General features: G+C 47.5%; 1 protein-coding gene across 1 annotated transcript; it reads right to left on the bottom strand.

The window, feature by feature from the left end:
• Positions 1-1800: 1800 nt before the first annotated feature.
• LOC129462988 (protein FAM182A-like) lies at positions 1801-23443 on the bottom strand. The gene is given in 7 exon segments (XM_063617050.1): positions 1801-1882; positions 3362-3565; positions 3567-3597; positions 10471-10570; positions 15233-15331; positions 20277-20421; positions 23431-23443. Coding segments are annotated over 5 exon segments (468 nt in total). The 5' UTR covers positions 15284-15331; positions 20277-20421; positions 23431-23443.
• Positions 23444-24275: the final 832 nt, after the last annotated feature.

The following is a 24275-nucleotide window of genomic DNA, read 5'->3' as shown; positions in this document are numbered from 1 at the left end:
ATACTCAGTCTTCAGATGGACACTAGGACCCAGGCAGATACCAGACCCCAGGTGGATACCAGGCCCTGTGCGGACACCAGTCTGCAGGTGGACAGCAGGCCCCAAGAGGACATTATGCCCTGGGTTGACACCTAGGCTCCAGGGGAACACTAGGCCACAAGTGGTTACCTATGCCCCAGGTGGACATCAAGCCTTAGTGGAATTCCTGGTCGCCAACTGAACATCAGGCCACAGGTGGATGCCCAGGCTCTAGGTGAATACCAGGTCTCACATGGACATTAGGCCCCAGGTGAACATCAAGCCCCAAGTGAATACCTAGGTTCCTGGTGAACATCAGGACCCAGGTGGCACTCAGGCCCTAGAAGGACACTCAGGCCAAAAGTGGAAATCAGAACATATGTGGACACTCAGGGCCCAGGTGGCTATCAGGCCCCAGGTTTATATCACTTTCCTGGTAGACATCAGTACCCAGGTAGACACTGGATTTCAGGTGTACGTCAGGTTCCTAGGTGGATACCCAGGCTCCAGGTGGACACCAGCCAACAAGTGGACATCAGACCACAGGAGGACACCCAGACCCCAGATATCAGACTCCAGAGGAACACCCAGGCCCCAGGTGGACATCAGGTCCCAGGTTAATTCCAGGCCCCAGATGGACCTCAGGCCCCACCTGGACACAAGTCCCTAGGTAGATACGTAGGCCCTGGGGAACATCAGGCCTTAGGTGAAGTTCTAGGCTACAGGTGGACATCTTGCTCCAGTTGGACATCTGGTCCCAAGTGGACATCAGTCTCCAGGTGGACACAAAGTCCCAAGTTGGACATCAGGCACCAGGAGGACTTTAGTCCTCCAGTGAACACCAGCTCCCAGGTTGACATCAGGCTACAAGTTGACACCTAGGGCCCAGATGGACATGTGGCCCCATATGAGCACTAGTCCCCAGTCAGCTAGGGCCTGGGTCCACTTGGAGCCTGATGCTTAGCTAGAGACTGGATATCTACCTGAGGCCTAGGTATCTACCCAGGGACTGGTGTCAAAGTGGGGACTGATATCCACCTGGGGACTAGGTATCCACCTGGGGCTTCATGTCCACCTCGAGCCAGATGACCTTCTGGAGTCTGATGTCCACCACAGGCCTGGGTGTCCATCTGGGGCCTGGTGTTGATTTGGATTCCACTGTACCTGGAACTTGGGGCCATGCAGTCCACTTGGAGCCTGGAGTTTTCACCTGGGGCCTGGTAGACATCTGGCCTCAGTAAACATCAGCCTGGGGCCTGGTTGTCCACTTAGAGCCTGGAGTTTTCATCAAGGGCCTGAAGATCACCGGGGACCCAGGTGTCCACCTGGGACATCAGGCTCCAGGTGTACACCCAGGCCCCAGGGGACAACAGGCCCCAAGAGAACTCCAGACCATATTTAAACATCAAGTCTCAGGTGGATGCCCAGGCCCCATGTGTACACCAGGCCCCAGGTAGACAGTGGACGCCAGCTGAACGTCAGCCCCAAGGTTGACGCCCATACTACAGGTGGCTATCAGGCCCCAGGTGAATACCTATGCTTCAGGTGTGCATCTGTCCCCAGGTGAACATAAGGCCACAGATAGACATCAGGCCTCAGGTGCACATCTGGCTCCAGGTAAACATCAGGCCTTAGGTGGATACCCAATCCCCAGGTGGACATCAGAGACCAAGTTGACACAAAAAAATCCCAGTGGGTATCATGTCCTAGTGGACGTCCAGGCTCCAGGTAAACACCCCAGCCCCACTGTAACTGTAACCACCGTAACAAGAAATGGTAGGTCTAAATGCCATCATGCTCCTTGCTCACAAAAGGATGCTTGGCTATTTTATTCAAAATACAACTCCATTCATCACTCTGAGCAGTGATGTGTAGAAAGGAAAAGAAAAATAAACCAGGCCTCAAGGAATCCATCCAAAATGAGGTAGATATTATAAGGGACAGAAATCCCCAAATGAAATGTTATAGTTGACATAGAATAGTCTCTAAAACCCATTAATTTTCTTGCACATTTGATACAAAGCATTATTTCCAGAGACTGAACCTAGAAAGAATTGCTTAAGACTAGGAGTCTTGTTCCGGCCTAGATCCCACACTGTTGAACATCTATACCTAGTACACCACATTATACATAGCAATGACATGACCTGTGTGCATTTAATTTTCTAATACTTGTTCATCTCTGGCATACTATATATATATATATATATATATATTACATGTATAACATACATACATACACACAAGTACACACACACACAAAGTACATAAGGGTAGGATAGTATAATTGTGCAGTAACCTTTTTTGTGAAAGTGGTGGAAAGTGGATTGCATGGGACACATGCTGGAATGTGCTTCCATTGGCAGAAATAAGGCTTTCAAAACTAGTTTTCATTTTTCTCTAGCAACTGAGCATATTAATAATTGAAGATGTGTTGATATAAAATAATCATAACAATCACAATGAAGTGGTGTTAATAATTATATCACAAGATATAATAGACTTTATAGATATTATAAGATGTCAAAAAAAAAGAAGATGCCATAAAATCTTTGAGATGATTGACTCGTTAAACGCGGCCTCCCGTGCCGCCCTGGGGGGCCACTCTCGCTAGGTTCTTGGCGGTGTTCACCCTACTCCACCTGCTCAGCCCAGGCTCCTGCGCCCCCAGAGTCACGCCATTGGAGCGTGGACCTTGACGCGGCCCTAGACAAGGACAATGAGGAGGGGGTGCACGTGGAGTCCCCGCATATAGGCTGGACGCCGGGCAGGAGCCTTTGCGGGGGTGCACAACCTCCTCTGGAAGCCCTGGTCGCTGCCCGGTGCTTGCTGCCCCCTGTGAGCTCCGCGGCGGTGGAGCCAGGCTTGCGCTGTCGGCTCTCGGCCCCGCCTGAGGACCCTCTGCCCTTTGTCTTGCCCGTGGGGCCCGGGCCTCAAGTGGCCCGGGGTTCCTGAAGTTAGCTGACGATGGGCTGGCCTCTAGGACTGGGTCGTGGGCCTTGTGCAGTGGCCGCTGCGTCACCAGTGCCAGGCCTCCCCGCGGTGCTACTGGAGAGGCGGGATGCCTGGGCTCGGGGTCTGCAGGGTCCCCTGGCGCTGCGAACCCCATCACCTTCCATCTCGGCCACCACGCTGCCCGCTGGTCAGCCCTGGTCTGCAGCCTTCCTGGGACCCCTCCGGCCCCAAGGAGGCATCACTCACAGCCGCTTGCGACACCGGGGCCGCCTGAACCTCCGCCAGGGCTGCGCCGCGCTAGTGGCTCCAGCCCGCCAGCCCTGGCCCATGAGCGAGACTTTCAGCTCCCCGAGATCGCCCTCGGCAGGCATACATGGCTATGGAGGATGCAGCAGATACCTTCCAAAGTTTGTGGACACTCTTCTGCCACACCAAAAGTTTCACCATCAGCTGCGATGCCGACTGGGGCGCAGAGACCCCTCCGGGATGTGGACCAGGCAGTGCCTTTGCTGGGCAGCCGCAGTGCTGACCACCCCCAGTGCGGACCCTCACTTCGTGTTCCTCCTCCTCCACGTTCCACATCCAAAGTTCTCACCATTTCTAAGCAGGAGAAATCAAAAGAAACTGAAATCAGAAAGAAAGAGAGAGAGAGAGAAAGTCAGGAGCCAAAAAAAAGAGCAAAACCTTTTGGAAAGCATAAAACGCCCCAAAGCCAAAAACTAATTCTTATCTCTTTTAAACCTTCTGCACTTCTCCAATGATGAATGACATTTGTTTTTTACCACTGACAATTAGTAATTATTAACTTCTCCAGCATTAATGAATAGAAATTGAATCACATGTGGGAGTATAATTTGTATTATATGAAGCTTTTCATATTTTAAAAAATAATTGTTCAGTTTTTCTCCATGGATTAAAAATTAATGGGAAATTTTCAACATTGCTGTGTTAATGTCTCCTGAGATAATTAGATGTGAATAATTTTTATAAACAGAATTTCCTGGGTGGAATTTCTCATCTTCAGGAGCTCCATAAATAACCATGTCCCAAGAGAACTGTGAATTTGGGAACTGCAAGAACTGAGTCCCAACTTGTCCAGCCTGGAAGCTTTTGGGTGATCACTCTTGCAGGTGACTTCACTGCCTTCTGTTGAAGGGCCAGTGACAGCCTGGGGGTTTCAACCTGTAAGAGCCTTACCATTTTAGGGTTAGCATTAACAATGAGGAAAAGGCATACTTTTTTGATATTCTCCATATGTAATAAAATAGTTACCAAAACAAAGCAAAGTGTGAGTGGTGACTATTGAGAGGACCGTTTCTATGTTTGCTGGATTCCCAGAGATTTCTGGGTTTCTTTTGGAGTCAATAGTATTTCCAGGTTAATTCTGAGCTCTTAAAACCCACAATATGAGTTGCAGCCAATGACTAGAGTTGCAGCCAGTGACTAGTGTTGCAGCTTCTTAAACTGATCACTGGTGGTAGAGCCTCTTCGTTCTGCTCACTTCTTAAAACGTCAGCTTGGTCAGGGATTAGTGCTACCCTGCCAGAAATAAGCAGTTAGGAATCAAGTAAAGGAGTCAGCTAAAAGCATAATTACTAAGTAGTGAGGTCACAGCTAGATGGTTGTTGATCTCATTTTCTCTCTGCTGCTGATTTCAAGGCTTTATACCGTGTTTTGATGTAACATAGAATGCATACTATGAAGGACAAATAGTCTGTTAGCTTCTTGGAGCTGTACTCCATTACCGGAGCAGGGAACAACAATTTGAAGGACATTACTAGTTAGACAGTTTAATCTGCCTTTGGCTAGAATAAACTTCAAGTTCCAAGGGCTGGGTTCAGTTGTTATGCAAATTTAGATTGTTGCGGTAAAATTTCCAAATAAGAGGATAGGACTCTTTAGATGAAATAAGAATTTAACTGTATTTGAACCCTGTTGAAGGCCAGACAAATTTAGGCAAAATCCCACGACTGAATACTCTGTGATGAGTCCCTTTAAATTCCAACATCTAATCTATGTTGGTAAATATGATACATGCAGTGGAAAAGGATGTGTATTCAGTAGTTGTTGAGTGTTGTGTTCTGTATATGTCAGTTTATGTCAAGTTTGTTCATTGTGTTCATCAAACCTCCCTTTCTCTTACGGATTTTTTTCTGTTGGTTCCATCAGTTATTGAAAGGTATGTTAAAATCTGTATTGTAGATTAGTCCATTTTTCTTTTAGTTATATCAGTTTCTGTAGTAAATAATTTGAAGGGATATTTTATATTTATACATATTTAAAATTGGCATACTTTTCTAGTGACTGACATCGTAAAATCTTTTTTATCTGTAGCAATGTTTCTTGTCTTAAGTCTAAACTGTCAATAATAACATAGCAACATGAGTTTTGTGGTGATTAGTGTTTGCAGGGCATGTTTTCCATTGTTTTACTTCCAAATGTCTGGGTTCTTGTATTCAGATAAATTAAGTAAAACATAAATCATAAATATAATATAAAACATTAAAAAGTAAATATTCTAAAAGTCCAGCCAGAGATGTTTCACTTTTAATTGAAGTGCTTAGGACCACAGCTCTCACACTGTGTGCTAAGGTGCCCTGAGATGCTGTGTTTAACTGACAGGGGCACCAGCAGATAGCTTGTGAGTATATGTATGTGTGTGTGTGTATTTGAGATGGGGGTCTCACTCTGTCCCCCAGGCTGGAGTGGAGTGGTGAGGTCTAGGCTCACTGCAGCCTCTGCCTCCCTGAGTAGCTGGGACAACAGGCATGTACCACCACGCCTGGCTAAGTTTTGTAATTTTAGTAGAGACCGGGTTTTGCCATGTTGCTCAGACTGTATATTTTTGAGGGAAACAAAGCAACATTTGCTGGAGACCTTAAGAACTACTAGCCCGAAGCAGTTCATAGTTTCAAAAGTAGTTAGTTAGAAGCACATTTCTTTACCTTTAAGGTGGGTGTTGTTAATTATCATGATCAAAGCAAGTATTGTGCTAAAGTCAGTGTGGAGTAGAAATAAGGTCCAGTGGTTGAGATCCAGTCCGATTTTAAGATTTGAAAAGTTGTGCTGTGTGCCCAACAGGCACACACATCCCATTAGTAAGTAAATTGTGCTTTTTAAAGAATGAAACAAAAATACTGTTTCTACTTCCATTGTGTGTTATTTTTTATATGTACTTGCAAATCCATCACCAAAATGAAAATAATGAAGATATCCAGCACTCATAAAAGTTTCCCCTTGCCCTTTTATAATTCCAAACTTTTTTGTGTCTTCCTACCTTACCACTCTCCCTGGCAATCACCAATCTGTCACTATAAAATAGTTTGCCTTGTCTAGACATTTATACAAATGAAGTGTAGTATGGACCGTTTTTTGGAAGGGTCTGGCATCTTTCACACAGCATAATTATTCTGAGATTCAGCTATATTGCAGGCATCAATAGGTCATTAATTTTATTATTGAGTAGTATTCTATTATGCAGATTGGTCTCAACTTGTATATCCATTTGCCTGTTGATGGGTTTTTGCATTGCTTCCGGTTTTGGACCTACACATTTGCAATGAACATTCATGTACATAAGTTCTTATAACTTTGTGTACATATTAGGAGTGCAATAGCTAATAGGTTTAGGTTTAGTTTTAAGAGACTGTCAAAATGTTTGCCAAAATGGTTGTACCATTTTATATGTTTATCAGCAGTATATGAGAATTCCACACTCTTGCCAACACTTTGTATGGGCCTTCTTTTAAAATTTTAGACATTTTCATGTGTGTACAATAGTATTTTATTGTGGTTCCATAATGCCTAATAATATTTAGTATCTCTTTATGTACTTACATGCCATCTGTATATATTTGGTAAAGTGTATGTTCAGATTTTTTTTTGCTTCTTCCTTTTTTGTTTTTTTCTTTGCTTATTTTCTCATTATTAAATTTTAATACTTTCTTTATATACTCTGGATTCAAATCCCTTATTAGATATGAGATTTGCCAGTATTTTCTCCTTGAGTTTTCTTTTTTGTTCTCATAACACTATCTTTCAAACAGCAGATGCTCTTAATTTTGATGGGGTCCAATTTATTAATTGTTCTTGTGCATTTGGTTTTTGAGGCTTCATCTAAGACATTTTTGATTAATTGAATATTACAAAGTTTTTTTTCTGTATTTTCATCTAAAAGTTCATAGCTTTAATACTTTATTTTATATTTAAGTCAATGATCCTATAAGTGACAGAGCTTTAACCCAAGTTGCTGTCATGCATAGCTGGACCCAGGGGCTTATATAAAATCATCAAGAAATGTTCTCCTTCTTTCTCTTGACACTTTTCCTTTTGTTTTAGCCTCATTTTTTCCTTCTGAAGATGACTCTCTTCTCTCTCTGTAGCAAGAGACAGTGCTACAAATAACCCACTTTACTTTGTCCTTGCAGACCACAGCGGTAGAAAAAGCAAGAGTCCTTCCTGATGATTCCAAAAAAAAGTACTGAAACAGTTGCTATAATCCAAGGGTAGAGTATTTTGCCAGAGCTGGGCATCATGATCACCTCTAGGGCTGGGGCTGGTAGGTTGGGTCAGGCCCAGTTGGTGCTCATTGAAATGGTCCTCAAAGAAAAGGGGGGCTGAAGAGGAGAGTTGCTGAACACCCCACCAAAAAATAGCCACTGCGTACATACCTACAATTCCCTGCCATTTTATAAGCAACTGTTTGGGTGGAAAATGACTAGAAATTCAGTTGTCATTAACTTTCCTTTATAATGTCAGCGGAATGAGCCATACATTTCACATGTTGTAGGTTATGTCCATGATAATAGTCACTTCTGTATATTAGGTACCAATTTGGAGTATCATCTGAAGAAATATACTATTTTGTGACGTTATCCTTAAATTAATATTTTTAGGATAAAGAATTATAGGATGAACGAAAAGTCTAGGATAGAAATAAAAGAATAGAGAAAATGGGAGCATGGATATACTGCAGAAAATGGCCAAACAGGAAAAGTACTTGTGAGAGGTATTGAAGTACATAATTGATATCACGTAGACCTCCAGGAAATCACAACTACTGGCATAAGAACAAACTATCTGAATAGTCTTTGCTAATACTTAGTCTTTTCTGCTTGCAAAAGAAGTAAGAATGGTAAGGAATTGGGACATTGTTCAGATAGGCCTCAATGCATTTATTCATTTACCTGTTGATGGGGTTTGGTGGTATTAATGAAGGATGTTAATAAATAATAATGGGTATGTTAGGTAATCATAACTGATTTGTCCATTTGGTCTGAAGAAAATTTTGCCTACCTTCTTTTTTGTCGAGGGATTCACTTTTTAATGTCATGTTGTATTCTATGGCTTACTAAATGTGTAATTGCCTATTTATGGATTCTGAAGAATTTTATAAAATGTATTTGCCAAACATTTTGAAAGCTTAGAACTTCTCCAAGGAAGAAGATCTTTAGTGCTTTAGTGCTGCCCTGACAAATATGGTAGCTACGCCATGTGAATATTGAGCACTTGAAATGTGGCTAGGCTGGACTGAGATGTGATGTCAGGGTAAAACACACACCAGATTTTGAAGACTTAGTAGGAAATAAAATTAAACAGATCTAATTAATAACTTTTATATTGGTTAGACATTGAAATAATATTTTGTATGTATTTTACATGTAAATATACATTCATGTGTATGTGTAATTAATATCTTCATATGAAATACTTATCAATGACAATTGGAAGAATGATGACTTTGTGGTGGAGAAATCTGTCACAGACTTGATCATGTGCCTCTTGCTGTGATGTCCTAGGAATATCACAGCATTATTTCTGTGGTTTTCTTGTGAAAGATACACAACCTAAGTCTGGATGTGGGAACACGTCAGATGGAAAAAGGTGAACACATCCTTCAGAAGTAAATGCTTATGCTCTTTAAAGCTCTTAAGGTTATGAAAAATAGGGCAAAACAGAGGAACTGTTTGAAGTTGAAGGAGCTTAAGAGACATGACAATTAATGCAATGGGAAATCCTGGATTGGATCCTGGATTACAAAGTTTAAAAAAAATGTATTTAGGGCACAACTGAGAAAATTTGGATGAGATTATAGCGTCTGTTGATTGGACAGTAGTGTTGGGTGAATGCTGATATCCTGATATGGATGATTATATTCTGGTTATGAGAACCATGCGTTAGTATCCTTGAGTAGGAGAGGCTACCAATAAAAGGGCCATACGATGGCCGATCTGTGGATACCAGTCAGACACTTTTCCCAGATTCCTCATCGTTTGCCCAGTGGGTTCATGGACAATGTGGCGATGGTAGCAGGAGAAGATGCTACGTGTTTCCAACAACATGAACTTCCCTGCACCAGTGCTGCCTACTGCCCAGATGAGTGCCCTGACTGCTGACAATAAGCAATGCTGAGACCCTGGAAAGAGGAACTACCTTGCCTAGACCAGACAGATTTCTGGTAATGTTGTAATAATATTCTTTCCCTTCCTTCATGGAAGTGGTAAAGAATTGCCCTCACTGGAATAGATGCATATTGGAATATGGACTCCCCTTCATATGCTTCTCATAGCATCAAATTATTTACATTTGCTGAGTTCTTATTCTCTGCTATCACACAATTACTACTGATGATGGAGCTTATTTTACACAAAAAGAAGTGATGCGATGGGCTTCAGCCCATATTTATTGGTCTTGTGACATCCCACATCACCCAGAGGAACATGACCTCACAAGAATCAGTTACTTCACCAACTGTGAGACCCTGAGGGGCTGGGTTTCTATCCTACAAGATGTGTTAGATGCCCTGACCCAAGAGCCCTCATACCCAGAATGCATGGCTCCATGTAGCAAGGATCATTGTGATGGTGGTGACGATGATGGTGAGGAGGGTGATGGTGAAGGTGGAGGTGGTGATAATGAAGTGATAGCTATGTTGAGGATGATGATGGTGATGATGATGGTGAGAATGGTAAAGGTGAACATGGTGATGGTGGTGATTGTGATGGTGATGATAAGGATCGTGATGGCAAAGGTGGTTTTGATAATAGTGATAGTTATGGTGAGGGTAATGGTGATGATCATGAGGATGATGATGGTGAGAATGATGAGGGTGAGAATGGTGACGCTGATGATGATAGTGATGGTAATGATGATAATGATGATGATTATCAGGATGGGGAGGGTGACAATAATTATTATGGTGAGGATGGTGATGGTGAAGGTGGTGATAATGACAGTGATAGTTATAGTGAAGATGCTGGTGTTGATGATGGTGGGAATGGCGAGGGTAAGAATGGTGATGGTGATGATGATCGTGGTGGTGATTTTAAGGATACTGATGGCGATCGTGGTGATGATGATAATGGTGCTGACTGGGCTATGAGGTAATGGAGGCAGTTTCTAGGAAGTCTAGAGCCAGCTGAGAACTGCAAGGCAACCTTAGTGGGGGTGGAAGATGTCGGGCCCCTGCCTCATTTCTAGACATCTGGGGAAGCTCACCCCTCACAGTAGTTCCAGGAACCCCTCCATCCAGCATTTCCTTCTCGCAATCAGCATGGAGCTTTTCGGGCGCAGAGAAGTGTCTTCTATTCACTGCACTCTGTGGGAAGGGAAAAGGGGGAGTGTTATTTATGAACCCAGTATAATACAGTAGAGTCTTATCTAATATTTGTTGGAAGAATTTTCAGCTGAGGAGAGCAAGCCTCAGAGAAGTCAGGTAACTTTATCTTCAGTAAATCCAGTTGTGATTTATTGAGCAGTTACTATGTGCCAGGCAACATGCTGGGTGCTTCCTTATTTGTTATCTCATGAAATCGCTACAGCAACACAAGGAGTCAGGCATAACTACCCCATTATAAAAATTGTGGTAAAATAAACATAAAATTTACTGTCTATGTTGAAGTATACATTTCAGTGGCATTAAGTACATTCACAATGTTGTGCAACCAATTTCCAGAATGCTTTTCATCTTGTAAAACTACAACCCTGTAACTCATTAAAAAACAACTCCCCATTCACCACCCTCTCCAGGACCTGGTAGCCACCATTCTCCTGTCTGTCTCTATGGACTTGACTACTCTAGGTGCCTTGGAAAAGTGGAATAATACAGCATTTGTCTTTTTTGTCTGGCTTATTTTGCTCAGCCTAATGTCCTCAAGGTTCATTCTTGACATAGCAGGTGTCAGAATCTCCTTCCTTTTCAAGGCTGAACAATATTCCACTGTATGCACAGACAGCATTTTGTTGATCCGTCCATCCATCATCCATGGACACTTGGGTTGCTTCCACCTTTTGGTTATTGTGGATGATGCTGCTCTGAACATGGTTGTGCGAGTATCTCTTCCAGGCTAACCCATTACACAGAGGAGCATAGAGAGATTCTGGAGGGATGACCTGCCCGGGGCCCTTGGTGAGGTCCTGGTGGAGGATCTCCCAGATCCAAAGGCAGAGCTCCTCTCCTTACCCCACTGCCTTTCTTAGGACCTGCCTCCTGTTCCACCACACAGTGCCCACTCCCTGGTACTAGACTTGCTAAGGCCTCTTGATCCCTGAAAGTTCAGGGACAGTATCTTGTGGGCACACCCACAGTCACCCACTTCTCTGTCCCCTATTGCAGATTCGGTGCCAAACAATACATGACAATAACTTGCTTTCCGCTCTTTCACCAGATGTGGATGAGGTGCCTACTGCATGCCAGGCATGTGTGGGCACTGGATGGAGGCCCCCGGGAAACGAGAAGATGTGAGCTCTTCAAGGCCAGGGGCATCCCTTTCACTTGCTGCTACCCTGTGAGGGACGGAGGGGAACCCTGAAGGATTGGAGAAGTGCATGAGTGACCTAGCTCGGATGATGATATCATAGTAGCCCTGTTTATTATCACTTACCATGTGCCAGGCATTGTGCGAAGTACTTTGCACACATTACCTGCTGTAAAGCTCAGAGACAGCTGTAGAAGTGAATCTCTTATACCTCCCACTTTACAGGGGAGAAAACTGACACCCAGAGAGGTGAACCAGCCTTCCCCAGGCCTTGCAGCTAGTCTCTGGGATGTGGACCCAGTCGGTCTAACTCAGAGATCCCCTCATCCTCTTGGTTTTTGCCCCTGCAGCCCTCTGGCCTGTCCCCAGGGCCCTGTACCCTTGGCCACCCCCAAGATGACCTGGACATGGGCTCCAGCAAAGGCAGCAACCCCAGCGCATCTCCATTTGATAGGGAGGAACCTCAGGCCCACCACAGGAGCCCTGGGCTGCAGGTGGGGCAGGTGTTGGCTGAACCAGAATGCACCCATGTTGCAGGATGCACCCTAGGACAGGCAGCAGCAGGAGGCCTCCCTGCCCAACAACTGGTAGTGGTACCTGAGAACAAAGGAGGAGGAGAAGGAGGCTTTGGACACAGGTGTGGAGAAGCTCAAGGAAGAGGAAGATTTGGACTATGGGCTGCTGAATGGCCTCAAGGACCCTCTCCCAGAAAAGGAACTTTGGGCCTTATACCCAGGGCTGAGCTGAAACTACTCCCTATTTTCCATCCTGGAACTGCTGCAAACCTCAGTGTGACATGACAGGGCCTCGTTTGCCTATTTGCAAAATGGGATTATGTGGGGGTTCCAGTGAGACGCTAGACCCGAGAGCACTTTGAGAATTGTAAAAAATGTACAGTGAGGGGATAATTATTATCAATGGAGCATTGCTCTTCCAATAGTTAGTATTCTTTAGCAAATATTTGAAGGTAAAATATGATTTGTTGAGGAGGTTTGCAGCAGCTGAGGCCCTCAAGAGTCTTTTCTGTCTCCGTTCAAAGCTGGCCTCTGACAGGGACCTTCTTGGTGCTACCCCTGGGCCCCTCATCCTTTGTGCAGGCTTCTCAGGGTTGTTATTTCTATTGCATCTTGTGGTTCCCCTAGTGGATGGTATGCTCCATCTTCACTCAGAGCTAACAGTATCTCCTCCAGGCCCATGTCCCTTGTGCGGCACCCACTGCTACTTCACCAGGATTTAAAACCTTCTGTGACTGACCTCTGCTGACCTCCCAACTTTACCCCGCCTCATTCTTTCTGCTCCTCCAATTCCGTGCCTGTGCCCGTCAATCCTGTGGCTCACACTCTAACCCAAGCTGTTCTCTTCCATCAGGATTTCCTTGGCTCCCTTGTCTGCTGGGCAAATTTGTGTTCATCCTTCCAAGCCCTGCCCAGATGTCCTCCTCTGAAAGCTCTTCCTGAGGTCACAGCCTCCTAGAACAAAGTAGTCCTTGCTCCTCTGCTGCCTCTGAGTTTTGTGCCTTTATCACTTTGGTGTGACTGCCTGCCTCCTGCTGAAAGGAGGCACTTTGGCCTTACTCACCTCAGTATCTCCTGGGTCCAGCTGGGTGTCTGGCCTGGCCCGGAATCGGTGGTCATCGAGGGTGTACAGAACTCACAAGGACCCAGGAATGTTTTGCAAGTAATACCACCCTCCCACACTTCTCCAATGTTTACTTTCTAAGCTCTTTTACTCTTTGACATTCAAATTTCTAAATGGCCTGTATGTAATTACAAAGCCTAGGAAAACGCTTTCGGAGGACACATACCCACTGGCAGAAGATATTTGCATTGACTAGGATTATGGATGAAATTCAGCTTCCTGGCAAATGAATCATTTGGCATTGGCTGAGTATCTGCTCTGTGCCAGATACTAAGCTGTGATCTCTAGAAAGAGACATGAACTACTGACACAGTCCTTGACCCCGAAGAGCTCAGAATCCAGTGAGCTTGATTTCTTGTAAGTTAGAGACAGAGTTCTGAGCAGAAGCTCAGGCAGGAGAAGATAAGAAAAATGGACACACCAGAGGCAGTGACAGCCACACAACCATCTGGGGACACTGACTGCAGCAACAAATAGCTTAGGCTGCCTTGGCAGCCCATGAAGGAGTCACAGTTTCCTATTGCAGCATCTCAGCGATGCTTTCGTTATGCTGATCTCTGCAAAGCCCCTCTGTGCCCCAGCCCAGGATGGTGGCAGCCATGCTGTGGAGAAAAGGGCAGTGACCAAGACCACAGGCTCAGAGTTGCACCCTGGACCACCTGGGAATGGGAGCCCTTCACATGTTCTCTGCCTCTTTGTTCAGGTTGGGGGTCCTGGCCAAGGAAGGGAGATGCCCCCCATGCTGGGTCAAAAGTCACACCCCCGGGAACACACTCCCTCTTCTTTCTGGGTCATTTCTGCCTTTGCAGTGAACGGTGACACCAGGCACATCCTCCCTGCTGTCGTTCCTGCTTATGGCCTGAATCTTCAGATGAGGGGAGGTGTAGCACACTCCTGTGCTCTGCTGACTAAGGCAGGGATGCCTGTCACCCCATCGAGATGACAGCCAGACCAATGGCTAAAATAAAATCGCTTCCAACATTCAAAGGGATCACCTTCATTCATCTACAAATACAAATACTTTTCCTTGCCTTTTTTTTTTCTTTTTTTTTCTTTTTTTTTTGAGATGGAGTCTTGCTATGTCACCTAGGCTGGAGTGCAGAGTGCAGTGGCCTGATCTTGGCTCACTGCAACCTCCACCTCCCGGGTTCAAGTGATTCTTCTTCCTCAGTCCCCCAAGTAGCTGGAACTATAGGCGCCCACCACCACATCTGGCTAATTTTTGTATTTTTAGTAGAGACAAGGTTTCACCATATTAGCCAGGCTGGTCTCGAACTCCTGAACTTGTGATCTGCCGTCTTGGCCTCCCAAAGTGCTGGGATTATAGGTGTAAGCCGCCGCACCTGGCCCAAATTTTTTTCTATAAAACCACCTTTTCCACTCAGGAGAGGGTAAATGATGCATCATGCCCAGCTGCCAACATGGGCCCTATCTGGAAAGCGAGTGCCCACCACCGTGGCACAGCGCTGTGCAGTGCCTGTGTGGTGCTGAATCTCAGGAGCAGCCGCCATCCTCTGAACCACAACTACAGGGACCTTAGACATAAGCAAGGACCTCTGGTGACCAGGCCTGCCAGCAAGCAGATGCTAACCCTGTCCTGGGGGTCTGCAGGGAGGTCGGGCCAGTGGAGAGGTGGTGAGACCCATGTGTGGTCTCCCCTACTCCTGCCATGTTGTGTAATGGGGGTGACCACACACCTGATCTGCCGGGGAGGGTCCTGGTGTGCCCACTGCCTCACTGAGTTATGAGTGGTGCTGCCTCTCACATCTCACCAGTATCGCATTTGAAGGACAAATTATGTCTTCCCCTTCCCCACCCTGTGGACCTCCATTTCCTCATGTGCAAGTGGGGGATGATATGCTTACATGGTTATGCAGTGGGGGTATCGATGGGATCCATCTGTTAATACCCTGCATCCAGCGACCACCTGCAGCACACGTGCAGTTCACAAGCTGGGCTTCCTGCTGCAGTGAGGGGAGCAAGCACTGTCTGGAGCCAGGGAGCATCTCTGAAGGAGGTGTTGGAAAGGATTTGTTCCAGAATTTGGGCTTGTACTGGGGGCTTGGGGGAGGGTTGAAGGAAGCCTTTGCTCCAGATTGGGTGCTGTCAGAGGAAGGGTGGATTCTATCACCTGGCATCTTCCTCAATCTTACCTGGAAGGAAGGAAGACAAGATCAAAGCTAATGCTGCAATTGACAAAGAGGTTATGGTCATACATAGACACAGGGCAGGGGGTGTGAGGTCATTTTTGTCCACGTTTTGCATGAGCTGAGCCATGATAGCTACCAAGTGACCTTGCTTTGTCTTGACCCATCATGGTCACAGAGCGACTTTGACGCTGACAACCTGTGCAGTTCAACAGGAGAACACCAAGGCCTGGCCAGCAGTGGTTGCCATCCTCCCGAGGCCTCGCCGCTCCTCCTCTGGAGCCAACTGCTGACCATGGGAGGTGTAGAGTGGGAGGGGAATGTGCCATGGGTTTTGTTTGCAGAGCAGGGGAAGGGGACTCTGATGCCTTTAGCTCTGGCCATCCTGAGTGCTGTGATCTGCCTCCCCTGCTTCCTACACCACCCGCAATCCCATCACGCTGCTGCAGTCACTGCCAACTCACAGTGCCTTCTAAGGGCCCCGGTGTCTCTGGGGCATCCCCTCTCCCCTGGGAGGGAAGCCAGGTGCTCATGAAGGTCCCAGGTGGAGGTGCTGAAAGAGTGTGGAGGTGCCTTCTTGAGCGTCAAAGTCTGGGATTCCAGCTTTCAGCCTCAGGCTCCAGGTGTGTGTGCCAAAGTGGAAGTTTCTGCTCTCATTCGCTCTCCTGTCTGGTCAGAGGAACTTGGGGAGTTTCCTCTCTATGGAAGGGAAAGGCCCTGGAGAGGTGGCCTTGCCCTGAACTGGGAAGGGGTGGGTATGGGAAAGCAGGGGCCTTGGCTCTGCCTACTTCTTGCTGACAGCTTGGGCACAGCACTGCCCTCCCTGGGCTCCTGTCTCTTTTCTCTGTATGATTAGGTGGAGGTGGATGGGATTCTGCTTCTACTCCCAGTCCTTGGGCACTATGTCAGGTACTCACACATTTATGACCCCATCTGGTCCTTGGAACAGCCCTGGGGGATGGATCTGTTAACCTCACATTGCAAATGTTTGTTCTAAATCCCACACTCTGAAGTCAGAAAGACCTGGGTTTGCCCTCAGCCACTGACTGTTGCTTGCTATGTGACCTTGGACAAGTCACTGCACTTACTTCTCTGAGCCTCAACACCCACATTTACACAGGGGAAGAATAATACCTCCCTCTTGGGCTGTTTTGAAGCAGAGATAATGGGTACATTGCCTCAGGCACATTGCAGGTGCTCAAAGTGTTGGTCTTTCCTTCCCTTTCTAGGTCTGCATTTCCTCATCTACACAGTAGGGAGCAACTCTATCCTGATTATAAATGCATTCAGCAAGCCAAGGGGCAGGGATGCATGGAGTAGCTTCTTGCGAGGGTGAAGAATGAGTGCTCTGAGCCGTGTGCTGAGGGGCATGTAAGAGGACAGCAAGCCCAGGGACTGGGGCCTTCAAAATGCCCCCTGCGGAGAGGGAGGAGGAGCAGTGTTCTAAGGCAGGAGGGGAGGCAGCATCCCCAGTGCTTGCAGGAGGTGCAGGACTGCTTGTGCTTGCTCAGGTGGGTGGTAGGTGAGGTTCTTAGGCATCTGCTGGGTGTCAGGTGCTGCACAAGCATCATCTCCGTGAATTTAATCTTTCCATCATCCCTGAGAGGCGGGCATTACAGGAGCATAGTGTGATTGAAACACAGGTCCCCTGAGCCTGTGCCTTTTCTACAAGGCCATTTGGTTCACATGTAGTAATAGGACCCAATAATGTACCTGCTATGCTGTGCACACCTGATTTCATAACATCCTCACGACCTGCAAGGTTGGTGTACTGTCCTCATTCTATGGATGAGAAAACTAAGGCTCCGAGAGGCTGAATAATTTGCTCTTCCTTCCAAAGAACTAAAGGGAAGAGAGGTGCTATAGCTGTGGGGCCTTCTATTCCTGGCAGGAAGTGTCCAGTACCCCAGGTGATTATGACCCTAGTGCAGGCAGGAGAAAAGGCACATCAACAAATCCAGCAGCAAGCTTCCACTGAGGGCCACCCCAGCCTTTCCTTGCATTAGTGCTGAGGGAAAAACAGCCTTCTTCCTGCACATAACATGGCTTCCTGCTGCCCCCAGGATAAAGGTCAGAGTCCTCAGCTCTGTGTTTGACTTTTCATGGTCTGGTCCCACCTGCGTTTCCAGCCAAATCCTCCACCACAGCCCCCAGTGCAGCAGCCCTGGCCACCTGTTCCATCCTACCATCCTGCCTTGGCTCAAGCTGTTCCCTCTGTCCCATGCTATTCACACATAAAACAAGGAGAAGGTTGATATAGGCTGACCTGAATTTTCCATTTGAGAGCATTTTCAGCTTCTGGAAATTGGGATATTTCACTCAAAATTCCAGATTCCTTGCTTCTCTGAAAATAAATAAATAAATAAATCTGCCCTAACTCTGCACTATTCTTTTTTTTGAGACAGAGTTTCACTCTTATTGCCCAGGCTGGAATGCAGTGGCGCAATCTCCACTCACCACACCCTCCACCATCCAGGTTCAAGCGAGTCTCCTGCCTCAGCCTTCCAAGTAGCTGGGATTTACAGGCATACACCTGTATGCCCGGCTAACTTTCTTGTAGTTCTTTTTAGTACAGACGGAGTTTCACCATGTTGGTCAGGCTGGTCTCCAACTCCTGACCTCAGGTGATCCACCAGCCTCAGCCTCCCAAAGTGCTGGGATTACAGATGTGAATCACCTCACTTGGCCAGTCTGCACTATTCCTTAGTGTCAGACAATTTGAGCCAAACGATGTCTTTCTTATTTGGACGTGATCATCAGGGTCAAATTTTTGTGTTTTTAGTATAGACATTTTTTTTTTTTTTTTTTTTTTTTTTTTTTTTTTGGACAGTGTTTCACTCTTGTCACCCAGGCTGGAGTGCAGTGGCATGATCTCAGCTCACTGCAACCTCCGCTTCCTGGGTTCAAGAGATTCTCCTGCCTCAGCCTCCTGAGTAGCTGGGATTATAGGTGCCTGCCACCACACCCAGCTAATTTTTTTGTATTTTATTAGAAACAGGTTTCGCCATGTTGGGCAGACTAGTATAGAACTCCTGACTTTAGGTGATCTCCTCAGCCTCAGCCTCCCAAATTGTGGGATTACAGGCATAAGCCAGCGCCTGGCTTCACCTCGCTAATTCTTTGTATTTTTGAAGAGACGGGGTTTCACCATGTTGGCCAGGATGGTCTTGATTTCCTGACCTCGTGATCTGCTGGCCTCAGTCTCCCCAAAGAGCTGGGATTAGAGTTGTGAGCCACTGCACCCAGCCTCAGTGTAGCTTTTTATCAAAGTATTTATGTAGGAAAAATTAATCAAAGGGCACAAGCATTTCAATACTTAAGTTCTTTAAGATGAAATCTGTGGCCAGAAGAGTGCCAGACACACGAAATGTTTCATGCATGAAGGAACCACAAATTAAATAAACAAATTTGAAGGAACTAAATAACAAATGATTTTCTGTTATTTGTTTTGGTATGTTATTTTGAGATTGTGATTAATCATGTATGTGAAGGGTGTTGGGAAGAATTTCCAGATACTCTGATATGCATGACATCGTAATCACACAAAATAAAGCAAGACTGTCTTAGGAAATTCGGTATCACTGCCAAGGACCTTTACATGAGAAGATAAATTAAAATTACTGTTAAATTTGTAACAATCAGATGGGCTGGCAGGCAAGTTGTGTCATTTTTTCTCAGCATTTTTTCTTTTCTTTGACTCAATAAAACAAACTTAAATGCCAGCTATCTGCAGAACACTCACTAGACTATGTTTAATGATATGTGAAACACAGCCTGCACACTCACAGATCCTTGCCACGTCCCATTCCCATCCTCTCAAAACCTGTGTTACCAACAGTGTAAAAGTGTTCCTATTTCTCCACATCCTCTCCAGCACCTGTTGTTTCCTGATTTTTTAATGATGGCCATTCTAAGTGGTGTGAGATGGTATCTCACTGTGGTTTTGATTTGCATTTCTCTGATGGCCAGTGATGAGGAGCATTTCTTCATGTGTTTTTTGGCTGCATAGATGTCTTCTTTTGAGAAGTGTCTGTTCATGTCCTCTGCCCACTTTTTGATGGGGTTGTTTGTTTTTTTCTTGTAAATTTGTTTGAGTTCATTGTAGATTCTGGTTGGTGGGACTGTAAACTAGATCAACCATTGTGGAAGTCAGTGTGGCGATTCCTCAGGGATCTAGAACTAGAAATACCATTTGACCCAGCCATCCCATTACTGGGTATATACCCAAAGGACTATAAATCATGCTGCTATAAAGACACATGCACACGTATGTTTATTGCGGCACTATTCACAATAGCAAAGAGTTGGAACCAACCCAAATGTCCAACAACGATAGACTGGATTAAGAAAATGTGGCACATATACACCATGGAATACTATGCAGCCATAAAAAATGATGAGTTCGTGTCCTTTGTAGGGACATGGATGAAACTGGAAAACATCATTCTCAGTAAACTATCGCAAGGACAAAAAACCAAACACCGCATGTTCTCACTCATAGGTGGGAATTGAACAATGAGAACTCATGGACACAGGAATGGGAACATCATGCTCCGGGGACTGTTGTGTGGTGGGGGGAGGGGGGAGGGACAGCATTAGGAGATACACCTGATGCTAAATGATGAATTAATGGGTGCAGGAAATCAACATGGCACATGGATACATATGTAACAAACCTGCACATTGTGCACATGTACCCTAAAACCCTAAAGTATAATAAAAAAAAAAAACAAAACAAACAAACAAAAAAAACCTGTGTTACCTTGTGGCTAGATTTCTCAACGAGATGAAAGAGAGAGACGAATGAAAACCATCTTCTTTGAGGTCGCTCTGCACCGCTCCTGCAGGTAGACAATGACCTCTCCGGTGAGGCTTTTATCCTTGGCTGGGGGATGAAGGCCTTAAACCTAGAAAAGAGGCATCTCAGGGTAGGGAGGTGATTTAAATCCTTACGAGATAGTCGCAAGCTCCCCACCTCATCCAAACCTTCACAAACCCAAACTGGAACCGCTGGGAAAAAGACTGAAAACCGACCACACGACCCAGGTAGAGACACGGAGAGAGGCTGACCAGAAGAAAGGCAGAAGTACAAGATACCGCCTGTGGCGCACAGGGCACATGTGTCCCAACACAAACACATGCACACACACACAGACATAGAGCGAAAGAACGAGAAAGGAGAGAGAGAGAAATAAGAGAGAGACATACGTATACAAACGCACAAAGACATATGGCAGTGGCACGGTAACACCCACCCCTAGGCAGCTCCTGAAGCTGCCGGGTTCTGCTCTCCGCTACTAAGACCCACCGGTGAGAGAGCAGCCCATGGGCACACAAGGAAACCTCTCCTTTTTTGAAGAGACTCACTGGCACACCCTCCGTGCAGGCCTAAGCCTGGGATCCCGCGCTGCTTCCCCGGACTACTGCCTGTGGTTTCTTCCTCCTGGACAACCCTCCGTGAATCCCGGCCTCCAGAGACCATCCTGTTGATGCCCTGGCCAGGACTGGTTTTAGCCCCGACTCTGATCCCTCTAATCCCAGGTACTTGGGAGGCGGAGGCAAGAGAATCACTTGAATCCGGGCGGCAGAGTTTGCAGTGAGCTGAGATCCCGCCACTGCACTCCAGACTGGGTGACAGAGTGAGACTCTGCCTACTAAAAAAATAAAAAGAAAGAAAAGAAAGAAAAGAAAAGAAAAATGACGGTGGAGCGGCGGCTGCGGGGACTGAGGCGGCGGCGGGTGAAGTGAAGATTGGGAGAGGTGCCTCGTCGACCCTCCACGAATCTGGGCCTGAGGCTGGGATCTCGCGCTGCCTCCCCGGCGATCCGCCTTAGGTTTCTTCCTCCTGAGGTTTCTTCCTGGTGATCGCCCTCCGATAATCACGGCCTCCGGAGACTATCCTGTTAATGCCCTGGCCAGGACTGCTCTCAGCCCCGACTCTGATCAACCATCACACAGGGCTCCTACTTCGCCAAGTCTCAGGGACCCATCCCCGGGCAACGGTGGCAATCACTGCGACCAAAGTGGAGGCTCGGGCCTCGCTCATGTGCACTGGCGAGGCTGACTCCCCTCTTGCTCCGGAGAGCCAGGCTGCGGACCCTTTAAAAAATGGCGGTGACGCGGCGGCTGCGGTGACTTGGGCAGCGGTGGCGGCAGCGGCGCAGTCCCAGGCGGCAGGTGGGAAGAGGAGTAGGAGAGGCGCCTGCGGGAGACCCAGGGTTGGACCCATAAGAGTCCTGTCGTCAGGACCTTCTTGATGGGTCTTCTGCTTCAGTTCCCGGTGGAGGAGGAGCTTCAGGGTGACCGCTGGGCTCTCCGGACTCCTCTTCGGATCCGATTATGGATCCGATCGGGTGATCAGGAATGGGGTTACAATGTATTGAGGCGGGAAGGGTCTCTGTGGGGCACAGAAAGATCCCAAGGGTCGCAAGGCGTACTGTCAGCTGAAAATGCACTGACCCATGTGCCCACTGCCTCCCCCCTTCCTGGGTGGAGCAGTGGCCTGACTTCATCTCCAAGGCCCGGGTCTCCAGCATCCTGACATTACTTTCCGCGACATGTGCGAAGGGAGACAGAGGTGAGTCCGACATGGAGCCAATGTGCCCACACGTGGCACTGACGTCCCTCAAGAGCAGATGGAATGAACGTGTGTCTTTGAGGCGGTATAGGGCGATATTGAGACGGACAATGACGTCCAGGCGTGCACCCGTGGGCCACTGGGACCTCCCACACAAAGCTGAGGAAAAGCCAAGCACACTTGAAAACCTGTGAGACAGGGCCTGTGTCTGAGTCAAAGCCGCATTCAGGGATGCTTGGCAGAGGAGCCGAGAGGTTTCAACAAACTATACCACACCAACACCCTGCCACTGGGTAGGTACCCCTGACGCCACCTCCCCTGCACCCAGCAAAACCCAGTCCTTTTGGCTCCCTGACTTCTGTGGCAGACAAAATATTCAGTGCTTGAAGGCACTCTCCCCAGGAGCAAAGCAACCGGATGGACCTAAGGAATGAGAGAGGAAGAGCAGGTGGGATGTAACATTGCCTTTCCTAGAAGGCAAAGGTCAGCCATGGTTGGGGTCACCTCATGCTCTTTCTGGACTGACCACGAAGTTATCACTTGGGACATGGAGACCAAGGGAGCTTCCCTGTCCAAGAGAGGTATGGAAGCCCAGAGCTCCAGGATCATCACATTTGTCCAATCATCCAGAAATAGGTTTGCAGAGGGAAGCAATCATGAAATGGAACCCCACAAAATTTCTCCCTGATGGACTCGGAAGTGTTCTTTGTTGAAGACATTGAGCCAGACTAAGAAGCCTCTAGGCTTCCCAGAAACTGGGCAGACAGAGCAAGAGAAAGGACAAAGCAGAGGCCAGAGCCCAGGCAGGATATGGGACAATGCCACCATCACAGGCATCTGGGAAAAAGTGCCAAATGGGTGACTTGGCCAGCAAGGCCAGCGTTTGAATGACATAGATGCTTGCCCCATCCCATTGCCAGCTTCTTTCTACGTCCCTGTGTTGAGCTGTGGGTAGATTTCTCAATGAGGGCAAAGGGCGAGTGGAGTGAGAACCATCTTCTTGAAGGTCTGCAAACACTCTCCTGCAGGTGGACAATGAGCACCAGTGAGGCCTTTGTCCTTGGCTGTGGTGTGGTCGTATTGATCCTAGCAAAGAGGCAGCTCAGGATGGGAAGGGTAATAAAATGCCTGTGAATCAGGCCGGAGGCTCGGCTCCCCTTCAGGACACACACACACACACACACACACACACACACACACACACACACACACACACACAGAGTTATACAGCAGTGGCACAGAAACAAACACCCACAGGCAACCACGGAGGCTACGGGGTTCGGCTCTCGACGAGAATGACCCTCGGGTGAGAGAGCAGCCCATGGGCATGCAGGCCTACCTGTCCTCGAGATGACGGGAGCACGACTTCTGGGGAGATTCACCCGAACACCGTCCCGGCAGTCCTGAGGCTGGGAGGCCATGCTGCTTCCCCCGGACTCCGCCTGTGGTTTCGTCATCCTGGTCAGCCCTTTGCAACTCCTGGCCTCTGGAGACAATCCTGTCGAGCCCGTGGAGAGGTCAGGCTGGAGCCTCGGAGCCCTGACACCCAAGCATTGCCACGGAGGGCTCCTGCTTTGCCAAGCCTACAGAACTGGTTTCTATGACAACCATGGGAACCACTGTGAAGGGAGAATCAGCTCCGGCCTCGCGCATGTGCATTGGCGGGGCCGACTCACGCTCCACTCCTGGGCGTCAGGCCGCGTCCCCTTTAAACAATGGCGGCAGTTCGGCGGCAGGGGGTCTACCGCTGCAGCCTTGGCAGCGGCTGGATCCGGGGTCCAGCAGGGGGCCGCATGGGAGAGGGGGCTGTGGACTTCCCAGGACCATACCCCCAGGAGTCCCGTCTTCAGGACCTCCTTGAGCCGATTTCCACTGAGGGAGGCGGAGATTCAGGGCGCCTACTGCGGTCTCAGGACTGCTCTTCAGATCCGACTCTGGACCCCTCCAGGTGAGAAAGGATGGGCTGACCACATCTACTGAGGCAGGCAGGGCCTCGCTGCAGCACAGAATGATCCCATGGGCCTCAAGGCGTGGTGTCAGCTGAAAGTTCAGTGACCCATGAGCCGTCTGCCTCCTCCTCCTTTGAAAGAGCAGTGGCCTGCCCCGCTTCTAAAAGCTCTGGGGCTCCTGGAAGCTGATACTGCTTTCCAGGACACGTGCAAACGGGTACAGGGGCAATTCCGA

This window comes from Symphalangus syndactylus, chromosome 14, assembly GCF_028878055.3.
Source record: "Symphalangus syndactylus isolate Jambi chromosome 14, NHGRI_mSymSyn1-v2.1_pri, whole genome shotgun sequence".
NCBI classification, from domain to species: Eukaryota; Metazoa; Chordata; class Mammalia; order Primates; family Hylobatidae; genus Symphalangus; species Symphalangus syndactylus.
Note: the sequence above shows the minus strand (reverse complement) of the source record. Positions and strands in the feature narration are given on the sequence as shown.